General features: G+C 32.6%; 1 protein-coding gene across 18 annotated transcripts in view; it reads left to right on the top strand.

Moving 5' to 3' along the window:
* LOC139484658 (inositol polyphosphate-4-phosphatase type I A-like) overlaps positions 1-18,466 on the top strand; it is a 77,552-nt gene that overhangs the window by 12,160 nt on the left and 46,926 nt on the right. For 14 of the 18 annotated variants that reach the window (XM_071268497.1, XM_071268507.1, XM_071268505.1 and 11 more), the window contains 2 exons: positions 2,205-2,286; positions 16,140-16,349. In XM_071268497.1, coding sequence (XP_071124598.1) covers positions 2,205-2,286; positions 16,140-16,349 — 292 coding nt within the window. Of the gene's footprint in view, positions 1-2,204; positions 2,287-16,139; positions 16,399-18,466 lie in introns of all 18 variants that reach the window. The other 4 variants (XM_071268510.1, XM_071268508.1, XM_071268511.1 and 1 more) reach the window with 1 other exon arrangement.

The raw sequence follows: 18,466 nt of genomic DNA, 5'->3' as shown, positions 1-18,466 counted from the left end.
ACTTAAAATAAATATCAAAAATTCAAGAAACATAACACATTGGCCAAAAGCTAGATTGATTGACAGTATTTAAAAAACATGGACTTAAAATTAAAACATCAAAAATAGAAAACTGAAGATAATACAGAAAACTATTTAGAAAACTGTTCACTAAAAACCAACATGTTCAGCATACATGACAAATTCTAAATAAACAAATTGTCTGTTTTTAAGATACTTTTCTTCTGCATCTGCCTCCTTGTAATATTTTATTTCTTTGGCTAATTAATGCAATAATCTGGTGTGAAGTTTCTCATAACCATTCTTGATCTATTTAATGGTGTGAAGTTTCTCATAACCATTCTTGATCTATATAATGGTGTGAAGTTTCTCATAACCATTCTTGATCTATATAATGGTGTGAAGTTTCTCATAACCATTCTTGATCTATTTAATGGTGTGAAGTTTCTCATAACCATTCTTGATCTATATAATGGTGTGAAGTTTCTCATAACCATTCTTGATCTATATAATGGTGTGAAGTTTCTCATAACCATTCTTGATCTATTTAATAATATTGTTAGGTTTACATTTGAGTTAGTTTTTCACAGCAATTATATTTTAGCACTAACCTTTAAAACAAAGCATTCTGTTATAAAGTAAAAGCATAACCTAAATATAAAAATAAGAAAGTATGGTATGATTGTCAATGAGACAACTGTCCACCAGACTACACATGGACTTAGTGTGGTATGATTGTCAATGAGACAACTGTCCACCAGACTACACATGGACTTAGTGTGGTATGATTGTCAATGAGACAACTGTCCACCAGACTACACATGGACTTAGTGTGGTATGATTGTCAATGAGACAACTGTCCACCAGACTACACATGGACTTAGTGTGGTATGATTGTCAATGAGACAACTGTCCACCAGACTACACATGGACTTAGTGTGGTATGATTGTCAATGAGACAACTGTCCACCCGACTACACATGGACTTTATGTACAGGTATATATTACTTTGCACTGTTTGTGAAAATGATGAATATTTCATAGGGATCACAATCCAGCTGTGACACTGTATTACAGTAAACCATTTGTGTATAAAGCTTTATATTGCAATAAGTACATTGTAGGTAGAAGATGTGGATGTTCATACCTTGTATACAGATCTGCCATACAGATACCTCATGTTATGAAGTTTCCGTCTGTCATATGTCCATTGTAATTTACCTCATTTTCATGGTTCAGTAAATGCTTGCAAAAAGAATACTGTTTTGTTGAAAAGTGAAATGTTCTGTTATTATGAGTAATAAGATAACTATATTTAGTATAGGTTACTTGCAAGGCCTATGTGTCTGTCATGGTATGTTCACCTAACCTTGACCTCATTTCATGGATCAATATTCAAGGTTACAGTTATTTTGTTAAGTCTGTATTTCAGATGCTGTAAGGAGTAGTTCAACAATAGTTTGTGGTATTGAATGATTGTCAGATGTACATATTCTGACTGGCAGGTTTCATCTGACCTTGAACTCATTTTCATGATTCATTAAATAATGTTTAGTTTTTGTAATGTAGTCTGTTTCTCTGGATCTATAAGCAATCAGACAAGTAAATTTGATGTATGGAATAATTTTAAGATGTACATGTGTACATGTCTGTCCGGCAGGGTTCATCTGACCATGACTACATTTTCAAGGATAATTGATAATGTTAAAATTATGTGATACATGTAGTAAAACCTTCATATTGCAGACTCTCAAAATGAATAAAATCACAAATAAAACAGGCATGACATTTCTGCATTTACCAACTTTTTTATATGTTATCAGCAATCATACCCAAAAACATTCAGATTAGATTACATGTAAATGTGATATTGACCAAATGTCTCTTCTTTTGCCTACATAAAATAGTTTATTATTTATGAGCTACACACATTATAATTTTACAAAGCATGTGTGTTAGGGTAATCTTTGATATAAAATATTTATACTTGAAGAACAATATACATGATTTATACATGTATATACAAGATTGACTGATCATTCTTTTATTTTCATTTTTAAACAAATTCTGACAAGGACTATTTTACTGAAATGAACAACACCCCAAATATATACTTAAAGCCTGTTACGATACTTGATCTATTAATGTTTTATCTAATAAAGTTTTTCTTAAATGATTATGCAAATATATATTATATTTTCCAGAGAACAGAACCACTAGGAGTGTTAGTATTAGAGAGATGCACAATAGAACTAGATGATGAAATAGATAATGCATTTATTATAGGTAAATAGTTTAATAAGATATTTAGTATATTCATGCACATGCCCAAAAGTTAAAAGTTTCAGTTCATTTTCTCTGAATTTGTTTAGTTTCTGTATCACTAGTAACCTGAATTTAGCTTGATCGGACAAAAACGTGTTAACGCTATTTAAATGAGATTGATCGTTATTTGATAAAGATTGACAAAAATTAAAAATTATATTTAATTCATTTCAATTCATATCAATTCATTTTAACGCCAGTCAAATAGATTTCTCTGCAGTCGATCAATTGAAATCAATTTAGTGGTTAGTTGCGTCAAACTAATAGGCCACGCCCCTGTTAAGCTATTTCAAACATGCATTAATTCGTTTTAAACATGGATGAGACCCGGGCTTTTTACAGGTAAATCACTCAAGCAAAACGACCTCGATGTATCTATCGTAAGTAACGTGTGATCCTTTGCAACTATATACGAAACTTTATGTATTCCTGTATATTAACCGTTTCTCTTTTTTTCTGTTTACTATATTGTACTCGTAAATCAAATTTAGACACGGAAAACTACACAGAAATTATTTATTGTGTACATAATTTAAATTGATGTGTCTTATATTTCCGGGAAGCAACATATAGTCATTCTCTTGCTGTATATTGATATTTGGAAAAGCTTGTAATGAAAAACAAGATATTGTTGAATAATAAAATTGACGAAGATAATGTTGACGTTGAATATGATAAACAGAAAGGCATGCTCAAAATTCTAAATGAAGTAGCAGCCCACTGAACTTTTAAAACTGTGTTAAATTGTAATACTGGTCACTTGCCAAATCGGGCGTTAATTGTGGAAGAGAAACAAATATCAAACAAAAATATTGTTCTTACGATTCTGTAAAAAGATTATTGTGCTATCATGCACCCTGACGTACTTGTAATAAATGAACATGTATTCTGTATATATGAGATAAATTTTAGTCTGCGATAAAGATGGGTAAGTTGATTTAAGTTTAACGACCTTGACAGGCTATTTGTTGGCATACTCTTACGTTTTTTAATGTTTTAAAAGAAAACATACCTTTACGTTTTGGGCATTTAATATAAGTCTACTTACCAAATTGAAATGAACATAAACATTGTTAAAAAAAACAAAAAATGGAAAAGAAACATTCTGCATTGTTGCTTTCATATAATTTTATTTCCTATATATTTGAGCGAAAATTTCTAAGTTAAAACTGATTGTAGTATAGATAAAATATTCCGTCTAGGTGCTCTCGTTACATATTAAAATGAATTTCATTGGTCGGAACGTTTGCAAACTTTCAATCCAGGTGTTCTCATCGAGGTCCGCGTTCATGTTTCAAATCAATACACAATATGAAGTCCAGTTCAGCAAAAAGAAATCAAAGTAAAACTCTACGATGTCCGATTAAACAAACAGAATTTAGAAAAATAACACTTTTACGATTCTTCCAATCACGACAAAAATATCTATCTTTTTCTCCGATGAAAATCATTACTATTTATATTAGAACAAGTCAAAAGTTGCCGGAGCTTGATTTATGATGCATACGAAACTTTAATAAATAATTATCCGGTTTGTATTTTTCAAAATAACTATTATATCCGATAAAAATTGAAAAATAAATTATCGGTAAAAAATACCGATTTTTCTATGAGACAAAAATTATCCTTATTGGAGTCAAATTTGTAATAAAGGACAAACCATATCCTCATGTTTTTTTATGCAGCACTAGTAAGCATAGTTCGTCTGTTCTCGCTTCAAACCAAGCCATCATAAATACACCAGAGATTACTAAAATGAAAGTCTTCTCGCTCATTGAGATTTTTTTGTAGGTATTAAGCTTCAATTCGACCATTGAATTTTTCAGAATTACGAAAAATCCTTGACCTTCCCGAAGCTTATACTTCGTTCAGTCGATTGTATGAAAGATTTTTTTTAAAGAAACCGGCCTTTTACTGCAAAAAAAAAGAAGATAAAAGCGATCTTTGTTTGAAGTAACGAATGTCATTCTTAAAAAAAAGAAAGTTTTCGTGTTTTAGGTCGTCCTGATGCAAACGTAAAAGTTGAAATAAAAATTACACTCCGAGATTACACTAAAGACATTTCGCTAGCACACATGGGAATAGATTTATTAATCGTTCATTTGCAAGTCAAAAATAATAATTATGCAAAACTAATGTTAAAACTTTCCAATTTAAAATTGAGAAAAATCCGACAGGAAACCAAAGTACAAAGGTACGGCATTTATTTAAAAACAATCTCCATCCAACTTCAAAATGTGAGGTAAATCGATTAGCTTACGCTAGCCAAGCAACCAACAGACAAAATAAATCTTGCCTCCCCGATGAAGACTATCTATAGACACGGAATAAAAAATAAGGAAATAATAGCATGTTAGATTGGTTAGAAAAACATTTATGCAAACATGAGTCAGCTGTTTCTTTACTGAACTGGTCAGTGGTAATACAAAACCAGGGTTTCAAAAAGATGAAGAAAAAGAAAAAGACATTTAAACATGTAAAAATTTATTTAAAAGCAAATCAGATATAGTGTTTAACTGAAATTGAAAAAAAAAAAGAATCATAATAGTCTATAATATGTAAAAATTTATATAAAAAAGCTAACAGCAAAATGAAGGGAAAATATGTGTTGCTTAAGAACATTGACCTGGGCCGTAACAGCCTCATGTTTGAAATTTTAAAACAAAGTTGAAACAAAGGCTTGTCTTCATATCAAATTGTTTTCACGGCGAATGTCTTGCAAGAAGCAAACTCCCATTACTCCGGTGTCGCCCTTGCATACTTTTGCGTGATCCATGCATGTTTTTGATTTACTTGTCTTTTGTGCATTTACTTTCCTACTAAATGGCTATAGTATAAGTATTAATTTTCATTTGTAAATGTCTGGTTTCGCAATGATGCATGTCCACCAATATCCAGACATTGTGCGAAAAAATATAGTTTAGAAGATATGATTCTATGCTGAATACAGAAAACATATAGTCGTTTCTTCATGAAGAATTGAACTCTAACCTTACAGAATACCAAACTGGCTCTCCTTTTTGAGTATTTTCATCTGGTGTCTTACATTTAAGGGTTTAACTTGTATTAAGTCGTGTCAACTTACTGTCAAGACAGACGCATTTATAGAAAATAAAGGAATATGGAGTAAAAGTCCACGGGACCTTATCGAACACAAAGTCAGAGCTTAACAAAAATACAAATTATCAATGGTCAGCGTTTTATTCCTGTTCATCTTTATAGTCGCTAGAGAGTCTTCAACAATGAAAGAATCACTTGTTTACCAGAAGAACAAAACGACAATAGCAAGAAAGGATCTGAGAGTACTTAAGTTTCTGACAGCTAGTTCACACTGTTACGTTTGAAGTCTTCCTGTCCGTCATCTCGCAATCGTTATTTTTGAAGACCATAAGTGAATGAGTAATTGGATTTTCTGTCTCAGGACCTGCGCATATATAAAATACTTGCCACTGAACATTGAACCAAGTAAAATCAATACACATCGTTTCATATATAAAAATCAATCTACAGATGATAAAGCATTTCTTTGCTGGTTAGACTCCCTTTTTTGGGAGTTAAACACTGTGCGGGACAAATTTCTTCTCATGGGAAGATATATTTTCCCATGGGAATATTATACTTTTATTTTATTTTTTTCAGAATTTGTAAAAGTGCTATGAAATATCGATATGGATTGACAATCACTAGTAACCAATGACTGGAAAAATTTAACAGGCATTTCAATAAATTAAAAGTATTTCTATCATACTTTTACACTCAATAGTCTTCTTTTTTTTATCGTTGAATAATTGATAGAAATTCTACCGTTCAGCGGCTGATTTTACAATTTGAATCTTTCACCTTTGTTTTCGGTCAATATCATCGTGCATTTCATGTAATAGTGTTCGCTGAACTGTCAAGTATCAGAAACATTCCTTTTGAATTTCAGAATTTAATTTAAGAATTAAAATTATAATTTTGTTTTAATCTATAAACATGGGGAATGACGAATCGTGTTTTAGATTGTTTTCTAATTATAACCTTATAATTTCGTGAATTTACATCATAATCATTATGAATGTACTTATTCTTTTTCGTCTACGTAACTCAATATGCGTGTTTTTCGCCGCTAGAAAGATGTGCACTTACATTTTTTGTTCAAATTTTCTAATCATGCTTATGCAATGTTGTAACTCGTCTACACAAAAATCTTTAATTTCAATTCATTTTTGGCAAACACCTTTTGAAGTCTTTTCTAGATCTTTTATAACCTCTCGGGTAATTATCATAGAAAATCCAGAGTTTTGCATTTACAGGGACGCGTACGGATGATCTTTGTGATATATTCACTTGTACTTTACCCGTAGGCTGTCTTCGTGTACTGTAATTTATGGTTTAAAGGAATACGAATACTTTATTTCTCATAAAACTTCAATTGCTAGTTATCAATAACATACATAAACATAACTATAAGGTAAAATTATTACATGCATGTGTAAACGATACAATTAAATAAACTTGGAGGACTGACTTTCACATTTATAACTTTTACATAGTTTTTCTAATATTACAATATTTGATGAGTTTAACTGTTGAACAGCTTTAAAGATATAAGGGTTTGACTAACAGTAGTTCTTTAAACATTTACTTCTTTTTCTATAGTTTAAATGTTTTACAATTCATAATGTAATGGTACTCGTCATCAATGTTGTTTGAGTCACAGAGACGGCATATTCTCTCTTCTCTGTGTAAATCCTGACACATTCTAGACTCAATCGGCAACTACCACATCTATATCTGCGTAATCATGGTAATATATGAATTTAGAAAGGTAAAAAGGAAAAGTAGTTTTCAAATTGATGATTCTTTTTGAAAATACGACAACATTATGTTTTATGCGATTCTGCAATAAAAGTTTTTAGGTTTTTGTTTAATACATTTTGACACCCATTTATCACAAACAGTGCAGACGGACGGATAACTAATATACGTCCTTGCTGTGCATTATAATTTAAAATAGTTGTAATTTGCAATTGTTTTAAATTTGTATTTTTTCCTCACTAGATAGGTGAAAGTATGTTTAAAATTTAATATTAATTGCGAAAATGCATTACGAGCATTAATCTATACTTTTAAGTTAGAATTTTTCAAAATCTCTGTAATATTACCCATGCATTATTTATGTTTATGTCAAAGGCGTTTGATTGGATAATAGTTAAAGGTAGGCGTGGTTTTTGGTAACTTTCCTCCAATCAACTGGCCTATTCGACAAACCTGTGTGCGCTGATGCGTGTAAACTGGGTATTGTAACGGTACGTGTCTTACATCAGAATGTTTATTGTATAATTTCTTGTCATGTGGTCAAATTATCTGAAAAAGTTACAAAGGTTACAACTTTTTGAAAGATTTTTTTCGGCAGAAACCAACAGCACTATTTGACGAAGACGAAGACGAAATAAAGGATTAAATTTTAACGTCCAGTGACATATATTATAATGATGTCGAAACAGAACTTGAAATTGACAATAGGTTTTCATAGAACCGTCGCTTTTCCAAAGAATTCATGCTTAGTTGCTATTTCACAACTTCGGGTTCGCATTATAGTTATACATGTACAAATAACTAACAATAAACAAATTCTGATGATTTCTGCAACTGTTCTATGACCTTTTAGTTGTAATATAAATCTGTGATTTTTCTATATTCGTACTTTCGACGAAGCAAAGCAAGTTCGATCTAGATCTGGACATTTATGCATTAAACATTTACAATATTCAATAGTTGTACAATTTTTTTGTAGAACATGTAGAAAAATCCGTCTTTTCGGATAAAATCTGAATTTACGTACCATTGTAATATAGAGAATGGACATGGGGAATGTGTCAAAGAGATAACAACCCGACCAAAGAAAAAAACCAACATTGAGCAGAAGGTCACCAACAGGTCTTCAATGTAGCGAGAAATTCCCGCAACCCGGAGGCGTCCTTTAGCTGGCCCCTAAACAAATATATATATATATAGTCCAGTGATAATAAACGCCATACTAATTTCCAAATTGTACACAAGAAACCAAAATTAAAATAATACAAGACTAACAAAGGCCAGAGGCTCCTGACTTGTGACTGGCGGAAAAATGCGGCGGGGTTAACCATGTTTATGAGATCTCAACCCCCCCCCCCCCCCCCTATACCTCTAGCCAATGTAAAAACTTGAATGCACATTAAGATTCAGTTCAAGAGAAGTCTGAGTCTGATGTCAGAAGATGCATATACGGACCCTGGATTTAAATCAGATATGATCTGGCGGTTTTTGTCTTTTTTTCAAAACACATATTTTTAATTGTGACTATCTTTAGTTCCGAATCTTTCTATCATTCTATATAATTGCTTTAGTTTAAATGAAAATAAGGAACTTGGAATTAAAACACTGTTGAAGAGAAACTACATATTCGGGTTAAATTCACCTCAGTTTGTTAATTCAAGTTTGACATCTAACATCTTAATCCGTAATCCACATTTACCTGACGACCTTAAATTGTTTATTGTTTTATATCAATCGAATATCCTCACACAGGAGACTGAGACAAATATGTTATTTGTAATGGTATTTATCAAAACTAAAATGATTGAAAATATCTTTGTAGAATATGAATTTGCCTAATAAGCGTATAATTATAATACATAGATTTCAACATCTTCAATAGAGAGATTACTGATAAGATTTCCAAAATATATGTACATGTATAATGCGATTAGTGCTATATAGTATGTCAATGATATTGAATGCCGCTGAGTGTAAAATATTTGTCAGCTTAAAAAAATATTTTTGACACTGCTGGTTTTAATTTTCTGACTCAAGTATAAATTTAAGAAAAGTGTATAGTTTCTGAATATTTTTAGATTCAATATTTTATCATTATTATTATTTCAAAGTCTCACCACATACAAACATAAAATGAGAATCACAGAACTGAACAAAACATTTAAATATTTGTGCTGTATGCATCAATCTTTAAAAGATAAATGAGAGACGTATAAGACACAATATATAAATATAAACAAATTTTTACTCATTTAAATTGAAAATTTACAGTGTCCGTATACTTAATGAAATTAAACATCTTTTTCTTTAAGAACACGTGAAATAAAATGCTGTTTCTTTTCAATAAAATATTGTTGATGTTTTTGGCACCTATTGCAGCAACATTGTCGTTATTGAATAAATATATAAATTGTTAAATTAAAATGTTAAGCTTAATGTAGCATGATATGTCTATAATGGGCATTTTAAAAGCACAGGAATATGAAAAAGAAGATGTGGTGTGGTATGATTTCCAATTAGACAACAGTCCACAAGAGACCAAAATGACAGAGACATTAACAAATATAGGTCACCGTACGGCCTTCAACAATGAGCAATGCCAAATCCGCATGGTCAGCTATAAAAGGCCCCGATATGACAATGTAAAACAATTCAAACAAGAAAACTAACCGCCTTATTTATATAACAAAAAAAAATGAACGAAAAATAAATATGTAACACATAAACAAACGACAACTACTGAATTGCAGGCTCATGACTTGGGACAGGCACATACATAAATGATGTGGCGGGGTTAAAATTGTTAGCGGGCTCCCTATCCTCTCCCTAGTCTCGGTCAGTAGTATAAAAGTACATGTACAACATTAAAACGAACTATAAGAATCAGTTTAAATAGGCTTAACTCATCAGATGGACAAAAACATGGAGGGGTAGAATGTAATATTTGTAACTGGTCGTTAAGCAACCATGAATCATTTAATCTATTCTTTATATTTTCATCTCTTTATTCTGTAATTAAAAGTGCTTATCCCATTATCATCTTTATTTCTGTAAACTCCATTTATTTACTTTCATAGCCTCATATATGTACATGTACATGGTATTTGTTACAGGAACAATTTTGACATAAAAAAATTATACAAAGTTAGTGTCCATATTTTCAGGACACGATAAATGACTTGAATTTAGCTAGAAGGTTTTGTTTCTAAGAAAATCCAGTTTTTAACACACTTATGCTTAATACTCACACTATCAGCCCACTTGTGAACTTTTGCATTTAACCGATTTGAGCTCATGTTAGTCAATCTACACCACAAACGAATAATACTTTTCCACTGTTTATATCAAAAATAGGTGGTATTCCTAAGTCTCTCGTAACTGCAGCATTTGGTGCATACTTTCGTACTCCGAGAAAAAAATCTACAAGCCCTATTATGTATAGAGTTAATACAGGAATATGTTTTTTGACCCCATATACCTGCTTCGTATTCTATTATAGGACAAACCAATCTTTCATACAATTTTACAAATACAACGAAACAAACACCACCTAAAACAATCGTTTTACAAAAATCATCAACTTCGAATTACAATGAAGTTTGACTAGAAACCCCAAAAAAAGTATCATAAAGTCAAAATAATTAACCTATAAAAAAATACACACAAAAAAGAAAGAAATACAAAGTTTTGTTTTAAATCCTACAAAAACAAACAATTATATAACACGGCAAACAAAAAGGTGGAAGCCGTGTATTTGTTATGTTTCTTTATTTCTGCATGGATCAGTGTTTTTATTACCTGGTTAATTACTGGCACGTGTCGTCGGAAAAAAACCTTTGATGACAGAAAAAATCAAAATTACGGCTTAACTACAATTTCTAATGACTAAAAAATCAGATACATTATCTTCATGAAAAACAGCGTCCGATGGTGTCTTTTTTACATTCATAGCACCATCCCATCATAGGCTTAGTGCACTTTCTTGAGCTTAGTGCACCAAAGCGGCCTAGGTGGTGTTTAGACGCTCCCCAATATACCGTCGTATATTACAAAATTAAGAATGGAAATGGGGAATGTGTAAAAGAGACAAAATTAAAACCCGACTATAGAGCAGACAAAAGAGGACGGCCTATATTACGGGTCTTCAATGTAGCGAGAAACTCATGCGTATACATACATGCATTATTGTATGCACATGCTTGGACTTATAAATGCATATATATACGTGTACAAGTCCAAATTGTGTTATAACGTATTTCTTATAAAAATACAGGAACATTTTAATGCTAATCCAAACGCACGGGGGTCAATATCTGCAAATCTTCCGGTAATTACAAGTTGTCATTTTAAAAAAAGTGAAATTATAGTGTACTTTAACAAAACAATAATTATGGATGAATAGATAAATTTATTTTAAAGAATTCCAATCCCTTAAAACGAGGCACCATCATATATACTTATAAAACAGCTCAAATTCTAATCACTGAAGAGACATGTATTTTCGAAATGCGCATCTGGTACAAGAAAATTCGTACCGTTAATTGTATTCTATATTAACCAGTGACACGTGTCCTAATTTTTAAGAAAAGGGATAGAAAAAGTATGAAACAAAAATAACCGGTTTTTTAAAACTTTATTTTCAAAATGCACTGCATAATTTAAACCGCTTTAATGCGGGGTTCACACATTGCCGATTATTGCTCCCGTTTGAGATCAGACAGCAATACGACACGAAAAGTGAAAAAGTCGGATTAGTATCCTCAATTATCTGGAATGTCCTATCATTGTCTGAACACAGTCGTGTTAGTTCGTAACAGATTCTTACGGGTCGGGAAGGGTCCGAATAGTTCGGCAAAGCACCCCAACAGTTAGGTGCGTCCCGTAACATTCGGGACAACTCAGCCGATTTTGTCTAGTCGGATTACAATCGTGGCTATGTCGTGACAGATTCTGCTGTATCGGATCGAATTCCGAACAATGTCTTGTGTATTCTGGACGGTGTCTTGTGGAACGGGAATGATCTGGAGTAATTTTTCATATTTGTTTTTCTGCCGATTGAGTCCAGATTGCATCCAGATCTTGTCGATTGCGAACGGCCGTTTTTTGCCGAAACCGTTCCGAAACAGTCCCGTTATTAATACGAAATTAATCAATGATACCCACGTCAGAGTCCCGATAATTACAGAATACAATACGACTGAGACCAGACAAAGCCGTTTGCAATGCGATAGAGCGGACCGTGATAGGATTACGTTCCGTCAGTACCTGATCATCCCGAATATGCCGAGAGTTTTCTAACGGATATCTTCCGTCAGCGTCGGTTCACTGTATGGTCACTGTCTGATCTCTGTCGGATTACGTTCGGTAGAGTCGGGAAGAAGTCGTGACATACTCGGTCGAATTTTACCTGGCGAAAAATACAAATCGGGTTAGAAGCGGATTCAGAACGGGATTGTCGGTACTAATTCGCTTAGAAACGGTTGAATATCGTCGCTTCCTGAACACTATCTGATTGTTGTTGTTGTCGCGATCAAATTATTTTTTTTACAAATTTTGATTTAAGTTTGAATTTCCATCCACGATTCACAGGATATTGTGTATTCTGGACGGTGTCTTGTGGAACGGGAATGATCTGGAGTAATTTTTCATATTTGTTTTTCTGCCGATTGAGTCCAGATTGCATCCAGATCTTGTCGATTGCGAACGGCCGTTTTTTGCCGAAACCGTTCCGAAACAGTCCCGTTATTAATACGAAATTAATCAATGATACCCACGTCAGAGTCCCGATAATTACAGAATACAATACGACTGAGACCAGACAAAGCCGTTTGCAATGCGATAGAGCGGACCGTGATAGGATTACGTTCCGTCAGTACCTGATCATCCCGAATATGCCGAGAGTTTTCTAACGGATATCTTCCGTCAGCGTCGGTTCACTGTATGGTCACTGTCTGATCTCTGTCGGATTACGTTCGGTAGAGTCGGGACGAAGTCGTGACATACTCGGTCGAATTTTACCTGGCGAAAAATACAAATCGGGTTAGAAGCGGATTCAGAACGGGATTGTCGGTACTAATTCGCTTAGAAACGGTTGAATATCGTCGCTTCCTGAACACTATCTGATTGTTGTCGCGATCAAATTATTTTTTTTTACAAATTTTGATTTAATAGTTTGAATTTCCATCCACGATTCACAGGATATTGATCAGACTTTTGATAAATTTTAATCGGGAATGGTCCTGTCGAGGACGGTAGTAAAAATCGGGAATGTGTGACCCCAGCTTAAGGTGTTTCATTTTATTTTATGTTTGTGCGTATACGAATAAATGATAGCAAGTTAAACTTCAATGTTCATGACTTACAAGTATTATATTTCTTGTAAAATTGATAGATGAGCGGTTTTCACAAATACCGAACATAAGAATATAGCGTAAACGTCAATTAATGGACAAGCAACCCAACGAGAAAAATATAATTTCAGAGGCATCTACATGTACATGTATAACTAGTTTTGAGTTAGAGAAATCATTCAACATGTTGCTTACGATTCATTTCAGATTTGTGCGTTTTTTTTCGATTTACGAATAAGTCAATAAGATACAAAAAAGTAATTGAAGCAAAAAAAAGATACATGAAATAACGAATTAACATAAGTGTACAAATACATACCTAGGTGCATTTACTAAAACAACATTTTTTTTCTTCATATTATTGTAATTTTATGTTTATGTACATGATATACCCGATATGGAGCTCTTCTGAAATTAAAAATCACTTGAATGGGTATTTCTGGTGTATATACATGTATAACACGTGATATCTACATGTACAATATACGGAAATGACACGGCTGGGTATTGTAAAGTTACTGAAGGTAGATTACTGGCAGGTGTATATCCCCGGGCGAAAAAATTACTGATTTGTGAAAACGGTTAGGTGTAATTTGTCATATTGTAAACGTTTGAATAGCGCTCATCTCTTCTGTTTTATAATATTAATTGCGCCAATAAATGGAACTTGACACATTCCCCATTTCCATTCTCAATTTTATTAATTGTGTCATATTTACCTCGAAACTATTGCCCAAACTATTAACATATTTACACGTACATGTAACATTATAATACTTACTTCAACTGTTAAATAACTTTATAATTACTAAAATTCGAAATTATGTACTTCTCCTTCCGTATGCCATGTTTTTTCTGTCAATTCTATCTTTCCACCAGGTCCCTAGTGCACTTTTTTGTCAGTCTAAGTGCACTAAGGAGGCCCTTTCAGTTTGCGAATTCTGAACCTACATGTAAATACCGAAAAGGACCTCCTCAGTGCTCTAAGAAGAAACATTTGAAAACAAGTCTATAATATTTGCACAATTAAATGAGTGTTTTATTGGCGCAAATGAATGTTGCAATTTTTTTATGATAAAGTGATAAAAAAAAAGAAAGAATTCGCGTAATTAACTTGTGGCGCAAATTTATTCTTGTTTAGCCAAACTGGATATCGGCCTTCAAAACATTGTGTATACACAAGCAAAGCAATATTTATCTTTTACGCAGTCTAGCCGGAGATTAAAATTTTTTGCAATTTGTGTAGGATTTTAATTTTAGAATGCAATGAACAAGTAAGAAGATCGTTAGAAACCTTAAGTGAATCGGAAAATGAGCTATGCACGATGAAAGGGAAAAGGTTGGTGCGTCGATAAAAATTTCATGGATGCACTTGATAATTGTAAAATTTCAAGTCTTTAAATAACATCCATTTGTAGAACTGATTATTTCGATCCTTCAAATATATGTAGAATAATAATAAAAAAAATATATTATTAAGTCTCTTTCATATAAATACTGTAGATTTGTATTTGATCATCGATTGCAAACATAACGTTCAGTGAGAAATATTTCATGTATTCGTACAGAGAACAAATCAACTTCTTTCAGAATACAATTGATTGGTTATTGAAGTAAATGATTTGCGACAGAATAAGTGAAACTTGGCCAGCAGCTTACTTCTCAAATAAAGAAATATAAAAAAGGTAGAGTTAATTCTGTATTTCACTCATACTGCACTCAAGCACTTTTTACAGTCAATACCGAAAATATGAAATACATCGATTTAAATTATGTACACAATAAATAATTTCTGTGTAGTTTTCCGTGTCTACATTTACATACGAGTACAATATAGTAAACTGTATAATTTGTGTATGTATTTGATCCTATGAGCTGTATATTTTCTCACGGAATAAAGAATTATTATAGTAAAACAGAAAAAAGAGAAACGGTAAATATACAGGAATACATAAAGTTTTGTAAATAGTTGCAAAGGACCACCACGAGTTTTCATAGAACTTGGCAGTTTTTGAAACGCATGTATATATGCGATAAAGATCTAGTGCATTTGAGCAAATCAAAATCATGTTATATATCTAACTATTTTATTTTGAACAGATTCACAAGTATTGCATTTTTAAACCGCGTGTGCATATATATTTTAATGTTTTTATTTTAATTCCTTATATATGAACATGTCACGTGTATTATTGGGGCGCCCTATTATTCATTCGCTTGATTAAATTCTGAAACATGCGACTTTACTAAGACTGTACGCATTTAAAGTTTGAAACAAAAAACTGCAATTGGCGCAAATTGATTCTGCCCAAACAATAGATATATCGAGGTCGTTTTGCTTGAGTGATTTACCTGTAAAAAGCCCGGGTCTCATCCATGTTTAAAACGAATTAATGCATGTTTGAAATAGCTTAACAGGGGCGTGGCCTATTAGTTTGACGCAACTAACCACCAACTTGATTTCAATTGATCGACTGCAGAGAAATCTATTTGACTGGCGTTAAAATGAATTGATATGAATTAAAATGAATTAAATATAATTTTTAATTTTTGTCAATCTTTATCAAATAACGATCAATCTCATTTAAATAGCGTTAACACGTTTTTGTCCGATCAAGTTAAATTCGGGTTACTAGTGTATTAATGAGAGAATCAAACTTTCAGTTTTTGAAGGAGATGAACCTACCTATCATTTTGCCACAAGAACAGAAACAGAAAGAGATGAATGGATTCAGGCCCTTCACCTCTCTAGTTACGAATGTCTTAAGATGCAGCTACAGAGTTTACGGGAACAGATCCAGGCCAAGACAGGACGGGACCCAGTATCACAACCTCCTCCTACAGAAACAGGGATGGCATTCGAAACACAGTCTGGTGCGAATATACAGAATCCTATTGTCACTAATTAATACTGATTCTATTGGTAAACTTTTGTCATGTTAGGTGTAGGATTGTGGTCAAAGGTCATTCACTTAATCATCTATATTTTTTATGCTTGCTTTATTTTGGGCTGAAGATTACCTAATTTCATGATTTTGTTGGTTTAGCTCTGTTGTGATGAAGTCAAAGTAAAAATATGATGAATGCTGTCTTAGTATCTTTATCACATTTTTTTCAGACAAAATCTTTTAAATGATTATTAAATTGAAATTGATTGATAATGCACAGTAGGGCTAATAGGTCAAGGTTCAAGGTTCAAGACAGCTATTGATAAACTGAGTTTTAGTTGCAAAATCTATGGTTTCCAGGGGCTATTTTTATACGACAGAAAATAAAATTGCGGTCGTATATTGGTATCACGTCGTCGTCGACGAAGATGGATGGTTTATGGATAATAACTTTAGGATAAGTAAATAGAATGCAATAAAATTTTAACACAATGTTGATAACCACAAAAGGAAGCTTGGGATTGATTTTGGGGGTTATGGTCCCTAAGGTTTAGGAATTAGGGGCCCAAAGGGGCACAAAAAAAGCATTTATCTACTGTGAGGACAAAAAGTTGTGTATAAGTATTTCAATTGTTCTGAAATTTTACCACAATGTTTAAAAGTAGAAGGTTGGGATATATTTTGGGGGTTATGGGGCAAACAGTCTAGGAATAAAGGGCCAAAAAGGGGCCAAAAACAAGCATTTTTGTAGTTTCAAGACAATAAATTGGAGTTATCTTTCTTTGTCCAGAATGGTTGTTGAATCACCTAAAACCAATGCTTTATGAAATCTTTTTTAAAAATTGGAGTTATCTTTCTTTATCCAGAATAGTAGTTGAATCAACTTAATGCAATGCTATATACAATATACAATGCAATATTCACTTTACTACTTACTGATAAATTGAAGCAATCTTTACCATTCAGGGATTACAAGCACTTTGATTACCATTCTAGTGTTATCCCCCCTTTACAAGTGGAAAAATTGAAGATTTTTTTAGTTTCTGTGAAATGTGTATATGTTCCGGACCATATGAGTATTTAGACCATACGCGTATGGTCATGACCATATGGGTATATACTCATATGGTCGGACCATACGCGTATGGTCGGGGTAATTAACACTCTGTTACAGTTTACTTTTAATACTTCTAAACTCTTCATATGGTATGACCGTTCATTCAAAAGACGCTATCATATAGGTAATTTTATCGTTATATTATAATAAAAAGATAAGCTAAATAAAAATAAGAAGTTTCACATTGTTAATTTTACTTAATTGTCAAATTTAAAGTAAACACATTTTATACCGATGGTCATTACCGATGGTCATAACCGATTTGTTATTACGAGTAAATGGCAATATGTCGACTAAAAAATTAAATTCCAAAAATTTCTTAATGAACTGTTACATAAGAAGTCACTGGAAAGTAGCATACTATTAGTTTATTTAAGTTGTGTTGTGAAGATGGTGTATTGCAGTCAACCATTTTACGATATTTGAGATCTAGAGCTTCTTAAAAACACTGTAGACATCAGAATTGCCAAAGACCTCGGTATCACTGTACGCAGCTGCAAAAAAGGCTTGTTTTTCACTCGCAAACAAAAAATGTGTAAATGAAAAAGATCGTGCACAAAACTTGCAAATGCAAAAAAGCTATGATACCGTGTGGAAGTGAATGTCATCCAAGCCTACATGCACTAATGTAACTAACGATGAAAACTAACTATGGCATCAATATTAAATTTTTACGTAGTTTTTTTTATTATAAAATTAAAAAATTGTCATGTTTTAAACCATCACTGTTTTTTTTAGATAAAGTTCTTGTATTATTGAAACGTTTATAATGTAATTTGGAAAAATGAATATACCTATATGGTCCAAATACTCATATGGTCCGGCCCGTTAATAACCAAACGAGTATTATACTCATATGGTCCGACCATACGCGTACGGTCGGACCATACGCGTATGGTCGGACCATATGAGTATATGCATATGGTCATGACCATACGCGTATGGTCCAAATACTCATATGGTCCGGAACATATATAATGCTTGTT

The sequence above is a fragment of the Mytilus edulis genome, chromosome 8, assembly GCF_963676685.1.
Source record: "Mytilus edulis chromosome 8, xbMytEdul2.2, whole genome shotgun sequence".
Taxonomy (NCBI): domain Eukaryota; kingdom Metazoa; phylum Mollusca; class Bivalvia; order Mytilida; family Mytilidae; genus Mytilus; species Mytilus edulis.
Note: the sequence above shows the minus strand (reverse complement) of the source record. Positions and strands in the feature narration are given on the sequence as shown.